The 20,282-nt window shown below is 39.2% G+C and overlaps 1 protein-coding gene across 18 annotated transcripts in view; it reads right to left on the reverse strand.

Moving 5' to 3' along the window:
* The window catches only part of SOX5 (SRY-box transcription factor 5), a 608,493-nt gene that overhangs the window by 229,780 nt on the left and 358,431 nt on the right, over positions 1-20,282 (reverse strand). For 16 of the 18 annotated variants that reach the window (XM_068190516.1, XM_068190517.1, XM_068190518.1 and 13 more), the window contains one exon: positions 15,936-16,167. In XM_068190516.1, coding sequence (XP_068046617.1) covers positions 15,936-16,167 — 232 coding nt within the window. The remainder of the gene's footprint in view (positions 1-15,935; positions 16,168-20,282) is intronic. The other 2 variants (XM_068190512.1, XM_068190511.1) reach the window with 1 other exon arrangement.

The raw sequence follows: 20,282 nt of genomic DNA on the forward strand, positions 1-20,282 counted from the left end.
TTACAGGCAATGCTTTGGATGTGCAGGAGGCACTATAATCCATTTTGCTATTTGAGAGCTCTGCACTCAGAGCTCAGCAAAGCTAAGGAGCCCCAGAACTTGTCCTCTGCCAGGTACCTAAGCAAAAGAGAGCAGCACACAAAGCTTTCCTTCTACCAGCAAATGCATGAGAGAGGATTTAACTGCAAGTTAAATGAACAAATCTACACAGCATCATTTATGCAATGGTGTCTGAGCCACCCAGAGTATGTTTTCACTTGGGATTAGAGCTTTTCAGTAGCACCTCAGATGCACCTGCTGCAAACACCACTGTACTTAATGGAAAAGCATCTGTTTTTAAGCAGGAGGCATAGCTGTTAAAATGTGAATGATTCTACTCTAAGTAGCTCCAGAGAAGCAACAAAACAGTAAAAAAAAAAAACACGGTGGAGACAAGAATCCCATATACTGAAAAGAAAGTCTGAGACAAGGGCATGTGCTATCACTCTTCAAATACAAAAATATTGACTGCAGAAAAGAGCTACTTCCTTTTGCTGCAGTGGCTAGGACAAGAATTAATGAGAGAAAACTGATGCAGGAAAGATTACAGAGGAGTTATTTTCTAAAGGCAGAGACAGCAATACCCATGGCAAGACAGACTGGGAGGTTCTGAGTCTCCTGTCTTGAGTAACTTCAAGAAGTCAGACTATTACTGACAGAAATTACATTGGTACAGTTGATCCCTGGATTGAAGCTGGGACTGGGTGACCTCTCCCAATCCCTCTCAGCCCTACAGTTCCATCAAGTGCAAGGCTGAAAAATGGTGAGAAATGGATGTGCTCATTCAGTAGGAGCTCTATAGATCTGCAAGGGACTAACTCACTAAGCTGGATCAGGGTTTTTTAGTTGTGTTTTGCTCTGGATTTTTTTTTTTTTCAGATAAATCAATAGGCTTGGGCCATTTTCCAAAGATGTGATTTGGTAAGTTTCAAGCCAAACCTCTCAAGCTTTACTCATGAGATAAGTGCTAAACAATGAGCCAGATTCATCAAAGCTTTATAGACTTACTTAAAAGAAAAAGAAACTGATTCAGCCAACTCATTTCAAGCCAAATCAGGCAGTTGAAAATCTATTCCTGAGATTCAGAAAATCTGTCTTTTTTTAAAGTATTTTAAAAATATGTTTTGAGAGTCTCTCTTTTGCAAGAGCCTCAGGCAACTCTGTCAAGAAACTGTTTCTTTGGGATTTTTCAGTCTGATTAAGAGTGGTATATTCCTCATGTCTAAAGGAGATAGCTGAAATACATGTGTTTGTACATATACACCTAAATATTTTTACATATATACTTATATATACAAGCAACATAAGGATTCAAGAACATTTTATCAGAAGTTTGGTAATTTAAGCAGTGGGTTTACTTTTCAAAAAGACTAAAAATGAAATTTGCTTCTTTTCCACAAGAAAAAAACAAACAGTAGTGCTGGACACCAGTATACTCTACTAATGCACAAAGCTAAAAACAGTTCCCTGCTCTCAGGCACGCTTATGAGCCTTAGCACATAAAATCTACCAAACTTCTCAGTACTGACCCTTAAGAGTACTTCCTAGAAGAAGGTTCATTCCCATATTCTTTCAGTGCTTGGTATCTCTACCAAGAAGGGTAACAACTGAGCTAAAAAGCTAGTTTTTGTGTACAAAAACAAAACAACCTCCCAGAAGCACTGAAGTATTTCAAACAAGGCATCAAATGTTACCAGGAGAGGGGAAGACACAGGCCTGGTGTTATTTAACCAGGATGGGTCACAGTGTTCACCGGGATTGGAGGAAAGGACATCCTGCCTGTCGGCTAGCACTCCACACATGGCTTCTGAGCTGGAGGAAATCTGGCCTGGAAATGCTGTGCTGGTAATGTAGAGATTTCTATGCAGAAACACAGGAAAGGCCTCTACCCTCTTCCTCCCATATACATTGTTAATTCCCTAGTAAACTTAGTTTCAGAGGCAGAAAGTTGATGTCACTACAGTGATGGACACAGGCCGAGGCCATTGGATGGCTGCCCCTCCAGCCCAGCATTTACTGTAAACATTTATGTCAAAGCAACGAGAAGATGTTCAAAACCTTGCCACGCTTTCTTTTTCCGCTTCTGTTCTTTGCAAGGAAACTGCTTCTTCCAAGGACATGGAAAAAGCATGTGACTTTGAACTGGAAACCCTGAAAGATCAGTGAGCCTACCTGCTAATGAGCAACTTGCTATTGAAACGAGCTCATTAGCTTTCATTTTTGCTGGCTGCTGATCGATTCATGAGCCACTTACTCGGCCTCTGTAAGCTGTACATAAATTATCAAACGCATTGATTTCTCCAAATAATAAATCAGGAAGTCAGTCCTTTCCATATATATTTCTAGCATAACTAGAGCTCAATGGCCTTCAAAATTCAACCAAAGGAAACAATGATAACATCAGTGTTCCCAGATACACTGCATCTGAAATGGCAAATATTCTGCTGCAAAAATAAGCTGTGCTGGCATCCCAGGGAAGTGAATAAAAACTTGCCTCTGAAAATGTTACATACAAAATGCACAGAATTTTGCATCAATCTTTGTGTAGGTGGCAGCTCAAGAAATTCACAGTAAGGAACAATTGTCTCCAGCAGGGAAAAATCCAAGATAGATCATCATCTTTCTCCATCTCATATAATTAAATTTCTGCAGCCATCTTCATATGACTGAAGTGGTCAAAGTCCTGTGGCATCCCAGAGTCAGTGCTGAGTTTTGGAAGTGAAAGCATTTTATCTTGTTCACTGGCAGCCCCAACAGCACAGGAAGAGAACCTGTTAAATACTCATCAGTCAGCACAGGAGGAGGTAGGGAAAGACTCCTTAGCCCAAATATGCACCCATAACATTTCCATTTTCAGCACATATGGATACCTCCAAGGCCAACCTGGCCAATCTGATTTCACCTGGTCTCCCAACTGTTTCTTAAAGTATATCAAAAAGTAATACTTCAGACATGTATGCTTGTGAATTTCCAAGCACTTCATAACACTGATTTGCAATAATTTGCCTAAGGTCATGTGGGCCTTGATCCAAAGCCTATTAAAGACAAAGAAGTCTTTATAATGACTTCAAAGAGCTTTGGATTGGACCCACAGTGAAGCACTGCATAGTGAATAGAAAAACCAAGAAAAGAAAACCAGGTCTAAAGAAGAAATGTCATCCCCTCCTTAACTGACTCAGTGTACTGAAAAAGATGGGAATGTGGGATTTCATTTTCCTGTTCTTCTGTACCACACTGCCAGCCCAATGGAATGGTTCTTTCCCTTTTCCCACACAACTGCATTTCTTGGAGTATTATTCAATTCTAAAATACAGCCCAACCACACTGCAGAGGTATTTTCATCACCTTGACCCTCAGTAACACCAGTCCCAGAGCAGCTCCCTGGAGAGAGCTGTGGCAATCCATGCCAGCCGAGGATGGTGCCAGGAGAGTTGGATGGAACGCTCACTCCAAAAGAGCAGCAAGCCTAGGACTAAATGCAATAACAATAAGGAGTTAAAATGTGCAGACCAGAGAACATCGCTTAATCCCAGTTTACTGAAAGGACATGTCATTTTTAGAAAGTTGTCCAAACAACTGTCTTAATATTCTACACCAAAGTGGCTATTAATCAAACAACAAAGGCCCAATTAACACATAGCTGTTGTCACCTTGATGTTAAAAGCCTCTCCCTTCCCCCTTTTTTCTTTCTTTTTGTCTTTAATGTTACAACCTAACCCAAAAATGCCTCAGGGCCCTACGGCAAAAAAAAAAAAAAAAAAAGACAAGATACAGAGAGGGAGACAGGGAGGAAGGGAAGAGGATATGGAGAAAAGTGGGGAGGGGAGAAAAGGAGAGAGAGGGGGTGAGAGAGAGTCTTAAATACCATCTCTCCTCTAGGCAGCAATTTCCACAGATGAAGAGGTCACCACTGTTTAACAGTGTGCTGCCACGTTAATTTAGTATGACAAGATAAAGCAGTAATCTCTGCTTGAAGAGGCTGTAAACCGCCTGCTATCCAGGGACATGCTCGAGTCGATTTGCACTGTATATCACTTTATACAATTGCCGTGACAAAGCCCCCTGAGTTCCCTCATGTAAATCTCTCTCTCTCTCCCTTCTCAACTTCCCTGCCAGTCAGACAGCAGCGGATCTGTGGTAAGCCATGCAAACTTCGTGTTTTACGCATGCCAACGGACCCCAAAGCTCCCCACCTCCCCCCCGTCCAAGAAAAGATGTTTAGGACTTTGATAATCCATTGATCCCACTTCCATATCGGCTTGTATTTTTCAATCTGTCGAGTTAAGTTGTCAGAGAGGGCGATTAAACCGATGTTTCATGTTCCGAGATTTGCGTTCCTGGGAATGATAGTTTTCAAAGCCTTTCTTGCTAGGTTCTGCTTAAAGATTATCCCTAAGAAAGCTGATGTGAATATTATTACTGGCATAAACCTGGTAATAAAACCATAAAGTGTTTTAGGTAAAGACATTTTAGAGATATTCAGGGTTATAAACACAAGAGTTTAAAGCTGGATAGAATTTGGAGTGCTTTAAAAAAAAAAAAAAAAAAAAAAAAGGGGAAGGAAAAAAAGCACCCTGTCAGGCTGTGGAGTTTTCTCAGCATGAAGGAAAACAACATATGTAAAAGGGAAAAGGGAACTCGCGTGTCTATGTAAAGTAAATATAATTACAGAACCACGGAAGATGGCAGAGCAGAACATGACCTGTGCAGTCAGACAGGAACGAGAAGGAGACAGAGAATATGTGGCACTGGTCATGCTAGAGCCTCAAATGAAACACAGCCACAGCTCCTCCCAGCCAAAGCCAAGGATGCTGCCCGTGTCTGCAGCAGCCTGCACAGCTGAAAACACAGCCTTCTTGTTGGGGAAATAGGGGGAATTTTTTGCAATATGTTGCAACTCTCAGATGCCATACTGCATCTCTAGAACATGCAAGTTTTAAATTATGTCTCCTTCTATTTCACATTTAATTTGTGTCATTTTCCTATGGCCTGCGGGCACGATACAAGTCACAGCACACAATATACCAAACACGGTGCCAAAATGTGAAGCTGTGCACATGTACATATACCCATTTTCTGGATTAAACACAGAGGAGGACATAAGTAGAATTAAAACATGCGCAGCAGACAGGTTTCTACAGAGTAAGGCTGGAATTTAACTACAGTTTCTTAACCACTATATTGCTTGGTCTAAATACTACGCCTGTTTATAGCATTTGGACATGCAAAAATGACCAAGCAACGCTAAATCAAATCTTTAAAAGAGGTCACATAAGTTCTCTGTAATCAATTAAACAATAAAATCTGATGTTCATTGCAGCTGATACTAAGACAGAAAAATGCTTTATTAAGCATTTGAATTTCTAATAACATCTGGTAATTCCCTAAATTTTGAAGGGGAAACCCACTAGAATCAATGCCATTTTCCAATACTAAGAGAAGCTTTCCAATTTTCCAATACACATTGCTAACCAACACATTATTTATTACCTGAACTTAAACACTACTTAATATATATATGACAGAAGGTTTGCTTTTAGGGAATATCCAATTCTTAAAATCCCACTAAACACCATCAGTACTGGTTAAAAACGAGAGAATATTTCCACAGTAACATGTGTTACTTCTTTAACACCACATACTGTGTATGGGAATTCTCACCTAATTTTAGCCCCAAATTTGACACCCAGTCTAAACCAGTCATCAAGGCTCCCTCCATAGTCAATAGACAAGCACTTCCAGAGGGTAATTAATCTTTCTTGTCCTGGGTGCTTATTTTAAGATTGGAAATGTTGTTCTAGGCGGGTGGTTATCTTTTTACACAAGCTGTGAAGAACACCTAACTTTTATGTGCCTAAACTTTGGTGAACTGAACCCCAATCTCACTGTATGGCATTCAGTAATCTCCATGAGTGTGGAAACTCTGAGAGATCATAGACATCACAGATGAAGAGCAAGTATAATTTCCATTGTACTAGCACAGCCATAGATGACAGAAGTGAATTACCCATGACAAATCAACAACCTGGAAATAACATCTAATTTCACCCAGTAAACCAAAAACTTGCCAGCTTTGTTAATATTTATCAAATTACAAGTCCAACAACTCTGTGATATTTTACCGAGCAATATAAAGATACAGGTCCTAAATATAAAAGTAAGTATTTCAGTCAAATCAGTTTATTCACAAGGAAAGCTCAGGAATTCACTGTGGCCCTGTGTCAATATATTAGTCAATACTTATGTTGACAGCTTCAAAATTGAAGCTATGGTCACTGCCCAAAAGCCAAGTTTACACCGGCCACAAGCAAACAGGAAAAGTACATCATCTACCACAGATGTATTCTTTGCAGGACTGAATTACACTATTTGCAACTCTGCTTGTAGATATATGAAATTCTGAAAACTCTTTTCCACAGGAGTTTATCAAATAGGTTTAAAGAGAATTTAAACAAGCCTTATTATACATGTAATTATTGTGACTGATCAATCTGCTCTCCCCCACGTTCTGCTACTGTCTCTGTCAAGACAATATTAATTTAAGAATTTGGAAAAAAAAAAAAAAGGAGGAGGGGTATTTGCAGATTTTACATTTATAAAAGTAAAGAATATACCATGTACTCACTCTGTCATTAGTCAGATGCAGGCCACAAACTCAAGTGAGTTGAGTGGTTTGAACTCTGAGATGCAGAATGTTTCCTATTCCCAACAGAGCTAAGCACTATATAGCAAACCTTTGCTTATGAACAACGAATTATTAAATGCTCTGGCCATGCAATTACCTCTCACTCAAAGCTTTTTTGGTTGAAGTTATCTAACCACAGATTTATAAACTATAGGGATCAACAACTGAGCTTAACACCCTAAGCTCCAGCTGTAACCTATGAAGAAAAATAGGCACTTCTAGGGTGTGAGTTCCCTGACCTAGTTACAAGATCTGTTAGGACAAAATGAATCATGCTCCACTATTCCCTATTTACTTCCATTAACTATAAAGTTAAATTTACTAGCTCACTTCTGAACATACACTTTTTAAACATATAGTCTGAGGAGACTTCACCCTTGAATCTTCACCCCAGAAGTGACATTAAGATTTACATGGCTTTGTATTGTGTGTTAGTGGCCAACTCCATTCTATGAGAGGAAATAACTTCTTTCCTCTATGAGGAAACCCAAAATGTCCTCATGCTGCACTAAGGCTCCAATAATCACCAGAAATTTATCACTGAGACTCCATAAATTTAACTGAAAACTGTACAAGAAACTAACTTATTCCTAACAGGGCCCTAAATCCTCAATGCTAAGCTCTGCATTCATATCTGGTGGTTTTCTGGAAACCTGCACATCCTCAGCAAATACTGCTGCTTCTGAACACAGATGGATCCAAAGCTGACCAGATCTCCTGATTGCAACTGCAGCAGTTCAAAATGAAAGGAATGGGAAAGAGGAAGGTTTCACTTACAGTTACAGAGATGGAACACACACTTTAAATTCAATCTGAAAATCAGCACTGAGGAGAGTCTGAAGCATGGATGTTTTGCGTTATTTCTGGCTAGCAGTATTAATAAGCAATGCAAGCTTCCACTTCTGACATGACTTAGTGTAGAGATACACATACAATCTACCCCAGTAATTCAGACTTGAGATGTCAGAAGGATTTTACCTTTTGCTATAATATTTCTTATTTTCTGTCATCAAAATCCAATCCCACAGAAAGCTATGTGCAGAAGGAGTTATAGTCAGTGACCTCTCCTTCCCTCCCTCTTGCTACCATCAGCATTAGGTTCCAATCAACCAGATTATTTTCCAGGAACAGGGTCATAAGCTAAGCATTCTGGGGCAGGAATGTTTCTTTTTTCTGTCTCTATAAAAATAAATCATGCTCTTAGTACAATATAAATAAAGATAATAACAGTCTGATACTAGATTTTACTGGTCTATGCTTTAGACAATCTATGTAATTTCTTTGCTGCCTGTACAAACTACAGAAAGTTAATCTTTAGCGCTCTTATTTTTTCCTTGGGGGGGATTCAGTTTTAAAAGCATAAAAATAGGATGCTGAAGCAGACTATTTCCATGTATAATTACAGTCTTGTTTACACGGCCCTGGCAAAAGCTATCCTGAGTTAAATTGGGCACAAATCCACTCCATGACTTTTGTTGGTTTATCTAGTGATGCTAAATTAATGGGATTCACCAAGTCTACTTCTCCTTTGCAAAGAGCAAAAATGCCTTATCTGATCACACAACTGCAACTAAACCGGAAAAAGAAACAAAGAACTTCATGGTGTTAAAGAGAATCTGGAAATGAGGCCGGCCAAACTATTCAGACATGCTTGCTACCCCAGGCACAAAGGACTCTTTTTACTTGAGAAAGTTTGTTTCCTCCTTTTCATTGTCTTTTAAACACTTTGGAACATTGGTTGGTTCAGAAACGTTGCAGTACATCAATCTTCTCTTGTAGGGAGGTCTCTGAACACATCTTAGGAGTTGACTCACCAATGGCAGATGCCCATTCTTAAGTGAACACATAATGAAATCTGCAGTCTAATTTGCCAAAGGTCCTTCTTCAGCCATGAATTTCTAGAGAAAATTATTAACTCCTTTTCTTACAGCAGAGAAGGAGGTGGTATTTCACTGATGTACTTAAGAGGATGCAGTTAGCTCCATGAAAGGGAAAATCCATGACTGGATGACACAACACTTTAAATGCCATTTTCATTCCCACTACAACCACCACCATTTTTGGTGAATCTGAAAAATCATTAGCAGTGGGAAGAAAAATTAGAGAAAGCAAGCTGGCCTTGGCACAGCCTAATCCAACTGAATTTTGTACGACCTGAAAACTCACACTTAAAGGGACACTGAAAAAACCATGAGCTTGTCACTTGTCCATTGAAAGGACAGAAAAATAAAGAAATGCTTCAAATCCTAACTGCAGTGGGTAACTTCCTATGGACACACACATCTGACAGTGAGAGAAGAGCCTCTAAAATATGACTGTGAGCACTGAGTGTAGCAGAAGGTTCTGGCACTGCTAAGAGCCAGAGTTTACAACCACAGGGATTCCTTGCAACCCTGAAATTCAAGAAACCATGACCAACACTTCACAATGCCTTTTAGGTTTGGTACATCTCTACTAAGTAGAGCTGCATATCACAAACCATCCATCCCCTACCTACTTTATTGACATTCTGTCCAAGCAAATAGCACAACACTCATTCCTACTGTGCAATGTCTTCATATGAGCTATTGACTAAAAGGCTTTAGAATGGACTAAATAATAAAAATGACTAAGCTAAATATGACTACAGGCAGAGGAAGAAAATGGGCAAAGCAGAAAAAGGTTTTCAGAGGACAACTGCAAGCAGACAGGAACTGATAGGGTAAAGGTGGCTCTTATAAGGCTGGAAACAGAGAAATTCACACCTGCAGTGAAAAGAAAGGGAGAAAGCCACACCAGCTGCTCAGAAGTTGTTCCATGGGTATGAAAAGTGTGTGGAGCAAAAGCACATGGGGGAACTGTTCTGGAAGTTCTAAAATGAATTAACTATTGAAGCAAAAATGAATCAAGGTGGTGTGCAAAAGCAGGAGTTTGTGCAATGTAGGGGGCAAAACATAATCAGCTCAGTATTCCCATATGCCTTGCCTTGGGGAATATGTCAGATAAGAGTATGGAAGCCTGGTATGCTGCTCTCTATTCTGATAATAGTTATACTGAGCCTAAGGCCAAAAGCTTTTCAACATGAAGCAGCCTGGCCAAAGGACATAACGCTCCTTGAAAGGAAAAGCACAAAAATTTAAAACTACATTTCTCTGGACTTCTGTTTTCAGAACCATTCAGAATTGGGTGTTTAACTGGCAGCAGAGTTTGTGTCTCACCACAACACCAGAAAGACCCACTGTCACCAAAGAAAAGGCAGAGTTTCAGAATAAATTTGAGCAGAGTGCCACAGAGGATGGACCCAGACTGCAGAAACTACACAAATTCCACAGCTATTGTTTGACTTCCAATAGGATGGAGAAGATCCCACAGACCTTACCCGTGCTATGTCACACACAGGGAGTGACTGTTGGAAGCAAAAGATGTATCAAGAAGTCAAAACATTTAAATATAGTCTCTCTGGATTGTTGCTATGAACTGGTCTTGCAGTCCTAGTGAGACTTTCTCTATATCCTAGACCTCAGCAGTGCTCCTCAAACTGACAGTGCAGATTTGAAACAAAATTTTGAAGTTATCTCTGTTGATTAGAAAGATGACCAAGTTTTTGCTTACATAGTTTTTTGATAGGGCATTTAATAGTTCTTTTCCTCATAAGAGAGACCATCTGGTTCAAATATTCCTACAAAATGTGGGCTTTACAGTTCTACCTATCTCTTTTTTTTCCTGTAGAATTTTTCATCTACTCACTTGAATTAGATTTTACAGATATTTATGCAGTAAGTTTAAATGAAGATATTTTCCAGTACGAAGTCAATGAATTGATGCCTAGGCACATAATCACTTGCAAACAATGGACACATACAGTTCCCAGCACTTCCATAAAACAAAGGTGTTTACTTTTCTGTTGATTATTTTCTGCTTAACTGAATTCAAATGAATCCATTAAAAACATGACTGCTTCACAGTAAGATGGTCTTCAGCAAAAACAAACAACTGCTGTTTCCACTTCTCTTCATGGCCTTTAAAAACTACAGTCATCTGCTCCCTATATTCCAGGCAATATATATAATAAGTCTGGTCTTGATTTGTCAAGTTATTGGTTTAAATGTAGTTTTAACCCTCCTGGTTAGGGGATGGGAAAAAAAAAAAAGTTTTCTTACTTTATTACTTATTTGATGTCCCTTTGGACCTTTCAAAGTCTGATCAAAACACCAATGGGTCATCTCAAACTTCAGCAGGTGTTTCTGCCCATTGATTTCTGCAAGGAATAATGTATCTACCCTGGTTTTCCATGGCTACAAGAATGCAAAAGTCACTGTGTTAAGAGGGTGGTTCAATAAACAGAGGGAAACTTCCATAAAAGCACACTGCTCCCAATTTGCACCGCGGCTTTGATCCCTGACTCACCTGAAGAATGCAGACACCTTTTTGGTTTCTTTATGTGCCCTAGACAGGACCTGCACTTCAAGCAGGTAATGTAAGCACAACTTCCATGGATGAGACAGGCTGCGAGCTTTGGGAGAATATGGATCAGGGCAAGGAGGACAAGCAGATCAGCCTAACCTGAATGCAAGATGCTTGTCAGACAGACAGGAGAGTTATCAAACCTGTTTCTGGCTCCATTGCAGTTGATTCTCAAGGACTGCAGAGAGCTTTCCAGGCTCTGGACTAAACAATGCAGCAGCAACTTCTACAGCTCTTTGATGGGTCCTGACTGATTCTTTTTAATTTGTTCCCCTTCCTAACAGCCCACATAGTGAGTCCCTGAAAAGGTTCAAGTGTAAAGATCGAATTCTGGTAAAAGCCTAAAATTGTATCTGCAGAAACTGCTTCCACGTGCCACTTTTGTGATGACATTTATAATGCAGCATTTGCAACAATGTAATTTCATCATCTTATAAATATCAATTTACCACTTAGAGAGGAAGGAAAGTACATCAGACAAAGGCAAACTTACCACTGTTTCCGGTTTATTTTAATTGAACTAGTCCTGTTCAGCTAGGCCTATCTCTTACAAAAACAACAGTTTATAGTTTAAACTGTGAAATTGTGTGTGCGCGTGTGTGTGCTGTAATTATGGTGCCTGCTAACAATTTCATACTGCCACACTGCACATATGGCTTCCAAGCTAGCTTTATCTGAATCTTTGTGAATCTATTCTCCATGCTATTAAACTGAGCACATTCCACATCGTTCAAAAGTAATTACACTTTTGTCTAGAGTGTAGGAGACTGCTCTCCCCAAACAATGAAATTCTCATTATGAGAGCTGGCACAGTAAAGGCACTGGTGTTCACAACACTGTGCATTGTATCATCACAATAACTTATCCTAAGCTTGATGCTCAAAGGTACACTGGAAATTAAAATTTCTCTAAAACCACTGTGAGGTTGTTTGTTTTGATTTTTTTTAATATGCATTCTTAAGCTCAGTATAATTAGAGTCCTATTTGACTTTTTAAAAAGCTATATGCATTCAGATTTCCATTTTCCTTGGAAGGTCTGAATAATAGCCGAGTGCTCCAGCCGCTTGTTGTTCTGATCCACCACCATTCATATGCTGACAACTCCAGACCAACAGGTGAAGCACAGGCCAGGATAGATGTGATAAGAGAATCCAAATGAAGCATTAAATAACATTTTACTTCGAACAAGTGGAGGAAAAGCACAAAGCAATGTGCTGGTAAGTTCTTTGTCCAGTAATACTGCCATTCTTTAATATTATTCCCAAGTTGCACAGGAGTAACTTCATTCACCACAGAAACACAACTTCTTTCAGTGTGAAGCAACAAAGTTACAGAACAGTGCACCGCAATATTTCCTATCCATTTAAAGCACTATTGAAAATGAATTCTAAATCCCACTGAAAGTGCAGGACAAATGTGGGCTACCAGTACAGCCACAGTCATCAGTTTGGAACAGCCAGGGAATGGCAAAATTATAGTTTACCAGTTTGACCTTTTGTTCAGTACTTCTTTTATTTTTTTTTAATCCCATCCTGCATTTCACTGATATTCTATAGTTAAAAAGGATGGTCTGATTTAAAAACACCATGCCTGTGGTACAATTTAATCAGCACTTTTAGCCTTGACATTTCTCATTTTCAGAATTTAGAACACAGACACCATTGGTAAGATCAGTGGTCTTGAGAGTTGCAAAAGCAGACAAATAGAACATAAAGGCAGGCAAATAGGAACAAGTAAAACAAACCTTTGTAACTTAGATGAGCTAACAACTATCTGTGCTATCCAAATACTGTAGCCTTAATAGGTTTCTTCAAAAGAGCTATTGACTGATACTGTAATCCTCAAGCGTTTCCCTGCAAAGCTCACGGCCTGCCACGAACGTCCTAAGGGGACTCTCGGATATATTCCAGGTCGAGCCATTTGTCTTTTATTTTCTCCTGAACAGTTGCTTTAAGTCTGATAAATTATTGTTTCTTTTGTTATCAGGAGAAGAGTTTTCCTACTTAAAATAGGTATCTAATTTCTTCTATCAAGAGAAAGACAGTTTGAGATAGAGCCTTGGTTGAGGATGGTAGAGATCTCCAGATGAGACCTGGCCTAATCCCCCTGCTCGAGCAGGGCCACTGAGAGCCAGCCAGGACCACGTCCAGATGACTTCTGAGCATCTCTAAGGAGGGAGACTCCACAGCCTCCCTAGACAACCTGTTCATATGCTCAGTCACCCTCACACAAAAAGCATGTCCTGATGTTCACAGGAGTCCTCCATTTCAGTTTGTGCCCACTGCACTAACCTTTCTCTGGCTGAACTTGCAACATCCTCAGAAATATCCTGTTCATTTTGGTGGGAAGATGGGCTGTGCAGGTTTTTGCCAATTTGGATTAGGTTTGAAGATGTCTTCATAGGAATTTTGCCCTCCTCTTATATAAAAATTTACCCAGAATTTTGAGCTGTCTCACTAAGTTATTAAAACTTGGTAAAGTGAAATGGTATAAATTTTCAAAAGTGTAAGTTGAGAAGTGTGAAGCTCCTGAGCTTTATCAACAAAACTCTATCAGACTGCAGTCTGTGGTGCGGTGTGCACACCTGCACACGCCTGGATCTGCTTCCCAGAGATGACAAAACAACAGAATGTCAATTGAAACAGTACAAAAATGTCCTCGGCAATGTTAGAAAGTGATTGCCCTTTGGGAATGATTTTTGTCACTGCTAAGCACATGAATTGAAGTAATCTAAATGTTATCCAGTGATTTCCTTCTGATAACTACATACCACAAGAGCAGAGGGAGTGATTATGTCTATTTTACTCATTTAGACCTTTCTTCTGGAGACACATAGGCTACGTCCTTTCTGAACTACCTAAGTGATGGTTTTTACAACACAGTCCTCACTAAAAGAGAGATATTACCAAAATGTTACATTCATACAGACAGGCAATATACTTAAATATGTACGGAGACAAAACTAGACCCTCACAACCCCCCAAACACTGCCTCAGGTAAGCCTGCAGTGTGTCACTGCAGCAAAACTATCTAAAACACCCCATGATTCAGTATCTTGTACTGTAAAAAGACAGAAAACACTGTTTTGACATCACATTAAATGCAGCCTTCAGAGCAGGAAGTTACACTAGATGATCAGCTAAACCTCGTGTTTTTAAAAACTATAAATGAACAAAGAAGCAGAGAAGTTAGTTAAAATCAGTTAAAGAGCAGTTGAATGTTCCAGTGAGGTGTAGCTGAAATACTCCTGCTGGGCTCCTTAGAAAACAGTATGTTTTTATTTCATTAGTGTCGGATTCTACACTACTGGTGCCATCACAAGTTTATCTATTGACTTAAATGCTGTCAGAAACAATTCCTTATCTTCAAAACACTCTTTTAAAACAAGCCACAATATAGCAAAGCCCATACATTAGTTACATAGCCTAACATCCCACTGGCTGGAACTGTTATATTAATGAATTTCATCTCCATAAAACCTAAGATAAAGGATGAGAAATAAACAAGCTCAAAAAAGATAATGACATTGTCTGCCCATGAGTAATTTCTCCAGTGATGTTCTTTCTTCATGTAAAGTTGCAATAACACAAACTAAAATTATGTATTCCAAACCACTGCCTGAGCTTAAGCATTAGCCCAAAAAAAGGAAGGAAAATGGATCAGGATCAATGAGTTATTCTGACTAGGAGAGCAGCTTCAGTGAATATCCAGTGACTTGGTCCTGTGAGAAATAATAATCCCTAAGGCTTTTTACTTAGGGCTTGTTACATATGCATAATGAGCTGTAAGGGCTTAAATACCACTGTGGAGCTCTTGCAGGCTTTTATGAGAATACACTATCACCTATTTTGCAACGCCTTTTTAAAAGCCTTCAAATATGCAGGTCCACTTATTATCTTCCCTTCCAGAGAAATCACCAGTGCCCTAGTCAAAGTGGGGGCCTAACAGAAAAGTTACAGCCAGTCTGTAAATAGGCAAGGGCCGTGCAAGCGTGTTCACAACAGAGCTTTGTCCAAGTGCCTCAGTCCTGGGGCTCCTTCCCCTGCACCCTTCAGCCCTTCTGAAAATGTATCAGTACTCCATGGGAAGGGCCCAAACTCGTAATAGTGTTACTACAGTACTAGCAAGGAACATTGTTTTGTGTTCTTTAAGATACAGCCAGTTCTGGGCTTCCCCTGGCCTGCTGCATGCCATGAATTAAGTGCTCAGCGTCAGCTGTAGAGTGGAAATTCACAAGCCAAAAAGCAGTACATTGATTTAATTTCAAAAGCACGGTAAATTTTACTGTGGGTATCTGTGACATGAATTACACGTCAGATGTAAGTTTTAAAGTCATCAAAATTCAGGTTTTTTTTTCTTTTTGTACTCTTTATACAGTCTTTCATGCTTTACTGTTGCACAAACTTGGCATCAGGGTGATGTTTCAGACTCCATGCCAAACGTGACTCTCACTTCGAGTGTTCCAAACCCATTTGCTGTTTCCTGAACACATACACTTCCAACTCACATCAGTGCAGCTAACAAATTTTTAGCACCCTAAATGCCATCAGGCAAAGGTGAGGAGAAGTCTGCACTGCGAGTGATTTAGCATTTGTGGTGGAGGGCAGAGGCAGCCCAGCCAGGTCAGAGCTGACACATGACTGTGGTGTGCTCTGTACGTGTGGCTGTGCATTGTACACTCCATAAAGCACAGATCTGGACACCAGGCCACTCCAGAGGCAGAACTCAGAGAATGGATGTAAGCACAATAGAGCATAAGCAAACCTACCATTGTGTTGTGCTGGGAAGTGGGAGTCCTATGGCCACAGTTCTCTTGCGTCAGCAGAGAAACTGGCTGAAATTCCTCAGAGTGAGGCTTGTTGGGAAAACTCACATGCAAGGGAAGGTGAAAGGCTGGGAGCCCGTCACTCTCCTCTTCTCCCACTTTCTGTCTGCTTGTCACCATGGCTACCTCTCCATCTGCTTCCCCATACGGAGAGGCTGGTCGCTTGGAAGACATCCTGGAAGGAACAAAAGAGGAGAAAATAATGAAACCTCCAAATAAATCCTTAATGCCGTCATTGTGTGGTTAGGGGCCATTGTAACAGAAATGCCTTTTTTGTGCTGGCAGAGAGCAGGAAACCATCCAAATACCACTGCAAAGCATACACAATTGGGAACAATGGCCAAGCAGGTAGCAACAGAACAGTGCCTTGTTTGTTGTGAGAATAATACACTAATATAGCACTCTCTTGTGTTCTGGCTGCTTAAACATGAAAATTCACCTAAGACTGCATAATGAAATGCAATTCCTTTTAAAAAATACCCATCTAGTTTTGCATTTGCAAGGGACTCTATGAAGATAGAATGTCTCCCGGTACAAGCTATTGTCAACTTAGCTTTTAAGGAATAATCATCTGCATCTCATTATCGACCACAACTGATAAAAAAAATAAAGTAAAATAAAATACAATACAATAAAAGAACTTGCTAGCAAGCCAACACGTCTGTGTTTACAAAATTTCACCCATGTGAGCAACTGAGTGTTACAGTCATGTTGCAAGGGTCTTTCCAGGTTTGCAGATCTGGTATAGTTAAGCAATTAAACATTTGGACATTAATAACCTAAGCTTTTTGACCACATAAAGTCAGGACCTTTGAACAAAGATCAGGATTGAATGCAGATCTGCTATCAAATCTTCCTAGCTATATATCAAATTATTCCTATCTATAGCTAGATCAGAAAAAAAAAAAACCCATGAAAATGTAATTTGTATCTGTAACTACATAAAAAAGGATACACAAGGAAGATACCTAGAGCACACATTGTAAAAACCACACAGAAATATTGACTTGAAATTCAGGCCTACATTGTGAAGTTTTTGATAATGTCTGATAGGACATGTTTATCTTCAACTTTTAGAAACACTGAAAGTAACCTAAATCATGGACAAATTCAAGTATCATTCAAGACAAGCACTACTGAAAATCTTACAGAACTCAGAATGCTTCCAGCTTCGTCTCCAAAATAGAGAGGGGTACAGTGAAGTCTTAAAATGCAGACAAATTCTGGGATTAATTACAGCAACTTTGTCCATGAAAATCAGGGTACATCCATGGATGGCCCCCATGCTAACCAGGGGAATCTGCAAGGAGCAGAATGAGAAGAAACCCTCCAGGCACAGCCAAAAGAAGAAATGAAAAATGGGGAAATGTTTCATAGGAAAAACAAATAAAAAAAGTTAACAACGAGGAAAGTGAAGACTATTTGTATGCAAAAGTTAAAAGAAGGGGCTGAAGTGATATTGCTCCTCCTCAAAAATCTCATATTTATCATTCTAATTACCCATTTTTTATTTCCCACTCCACAGTTAAAGGACTGCATTTCAAAGGCCCAGCAGCCTCTTGAACCATGTGTGATGCTGCTGTGAGGTGGAGCATGTCCATACGATTTGGCATATTGAGCACGGAATGGTTCTTAGCAGCAGTCAACTGGGTCTGAAAACAAACAGTGACTTTAAACAGCCCTTTGTTAAGCCTTATTTTGCTTCTAATGATCTCATTTTGAGCCTTGCCTCCTGAGCCAAGTTAGATTATATTAAAAAAAAAAAAGAGGAAAAAACCAGAAAAACCAACAACAAAAACCCAGACAAAAAAATCCCTATCAGAACCTATATGCAGCTGCACATTGCCTGTTCTGAACACCACCTATTAGAGAACCAATCTGTATTTTCTATTAATGTTTGACTTAGTCCAACAGACTAACACTTCATACATCCTACCTGAATTCTGTCTTCTAGGCTTTCCCACCTACGTGTCTGCAGCAAAGCATATGTACAAAGACAGAGATCACCAGATAGACTCTTACTGGCAGTTTTCTACTAGCCCACTGAATTCAGCATTTTACAGCTATGTTTGATGTGACAGATCTCAAACCCTTCTGCAGAAACCACACAACTCCCTTCTAAAGTTAATGTGAATTATTCATATTTTGCATTGTACTGCACTAAGATCGACACTTGCTATTGAATTTAAGTTTTTTGGTTACTCATTTTAACACTACTTTAACAGAAGTATGAGTATTTACAAACTCTCTCCAAAAATCAGCATTAAGCAGTTGTCTCAATTTTGGCAAACAAAAAGGGACGAACACAAGATCATTACTCAATTATTCCACAGTAATTTTCTATACTTTAGAACATTTATATTTGATAAAATGACTGAAAATACTGTAAGCCATGCACAAAAGTCACCACTGCAATTCACTCTGACAATAAATTACAGAGAGAGAGGATGCCTTGCTTTGTATTGATGATTTGGATTATATATTATACACTCAGACTGTGTCAAGAACTCCTACTGCTGTTAACCTAGAATAACACAGATTCTGTCACATTGCTTCACAAGGAAAGCTGGAATATCACACTGAAATAAAGCTCTTCTGTTAACTTTATATGCGAATATAAAGTTTCAGATCATCATCTTCTGCTTGTCACTGTTCCCAACAGGGATGAAATAATTTTCTGCAGGGAATTTATATAAACAGACAAGGAGGATACTAGAGGTGTCCACCTCCATGTTCAAGAGATTATTTTGCTTTTGATCTAAAATGAAATCCTACAAGTTGGATTGCAGACCAAATTAAAGTGAAAGCAGAAAGAGTAGAAGAAACTTTTCCTTTTGTCTCTAAAACATCCAGTTAAAATTACAAGCCACATGCCCATCACCATCCTAGAAGACTAACAAATTACTAAAATGGCTAAAGCAGAAAAATTGAGACTTTAATCTGTGTTAGTCTTCCAAGGACACCCAAAGAAATGGATACACAAACCTGGACAGCTCAGACATCAAATGCAATTTGTTTTCAGGCCGCTCTGTCCTGAGTCAGCCTGAGTCAGGCAAAAATCCGTTTCACAGAAATTTCTTACTCCTTATGAGCATCTAGGAAATTTCCACAAGAAAATGGAAGATTTAAATAAATTAATTGAGACACATCTACTTTTGGAAATGTCTTCCTAAAGGATAGTAACTATCAAAGTCTATAATAGCAAAGGATCAAATCCCTGAGAGGTTCCCAAGTAGAAAACACGAAACAAGAAAAAGTCATCTACAAATGTCTTTTATTATTTCTACAGCTTGATTGGTACATTTCCCAAAACTGACATGCCCCCACACCATGCATCCTCTAATACTCTTCTTTTCATAAATCTTGTTTATCCTACTGAGCTAATACCAGGTCTTAACAGATTCCATATCTAAGATGCAAAGCAGAGCTCCCATCACAAGGCAAGGGAAGTTCCCATCACAAAGGAAGGGAAACAGCTAAATTCTGAGCAGCAACATTATCTGAAACTGAGCTCTTTTAAACAGATCTAGACCTAATGAAGTACTGGAATTATCCCATCCTAACAAAGGACTGCAAACATCCTGGATCTGCCCTCAGTGATAACACAACAGTTCACAGCTCACATGACTTCAAGATCTTTTCCTCAAATTTAAACTCTGAGCCCTTTTCAATCACACCACTCTGAAAGAGGATTTACAATGTAACAGGAAGAATCAATTTATGGATAGGATTAAAAAAAAAAAACCGAAAAAACCAAAACCCCAAGATGTAACAAAGAAAAGTAGCAGTACAGTGCACCAGATTCCAAAGGTAGTGTCACAGCAGATGAAATCTGTTGCAACTTAATTGTTTAAAGAAGAACTGCATTTTGAAATGTCATTAATCATTTCTACTGAATAAAAACAGATCGGTAGTAATCTTTTAGAGAACCTAAATCTGCAAGGTTCCGATGCACCGGACACAGGCTGTACCCAGGCCATTCTACAGACACACTGGAATGAGGAAATGCATCTCCATATTTTATTTTATCAGTGGTTTGAATGGAACTGAAGATTTATTTCTGGTGATGAATTCAAGTTTGATATTGTTCCCTGTGAAGAGACCTGTTTTCAGAGAGGCTTCTTAATATGCAGAAACTGTAGTTAAAAAAACCCAAACATGCTTTTTTGTTAATTTTTCATTAAATAAATGCTTTTCCTGATAGCAAGAATTTTTTTTCAGAGAAGTAAAAACTTCATTGTTCTAACTCACTCTTATCCAACAAACATTTTATGTGATTCGTTTTACAAC

This window comes from Anomalospiza imberbis, chromosome 5 (genome assembly GCF_031753505.1).
Source record: "Anomalospiza imberbis isolate Cuckoo-Finch-1a 21T00152 chromosome 5, ASM3175350v1, whole genome shotgun sequence".
In the NCBI taxonomy this organism is placed as follows: Eukaryota; Metazoa; Chordata; class Aves; order Passeriformes; family Viduidae; genus Anomalospiza; species Anomalospiza imberbis.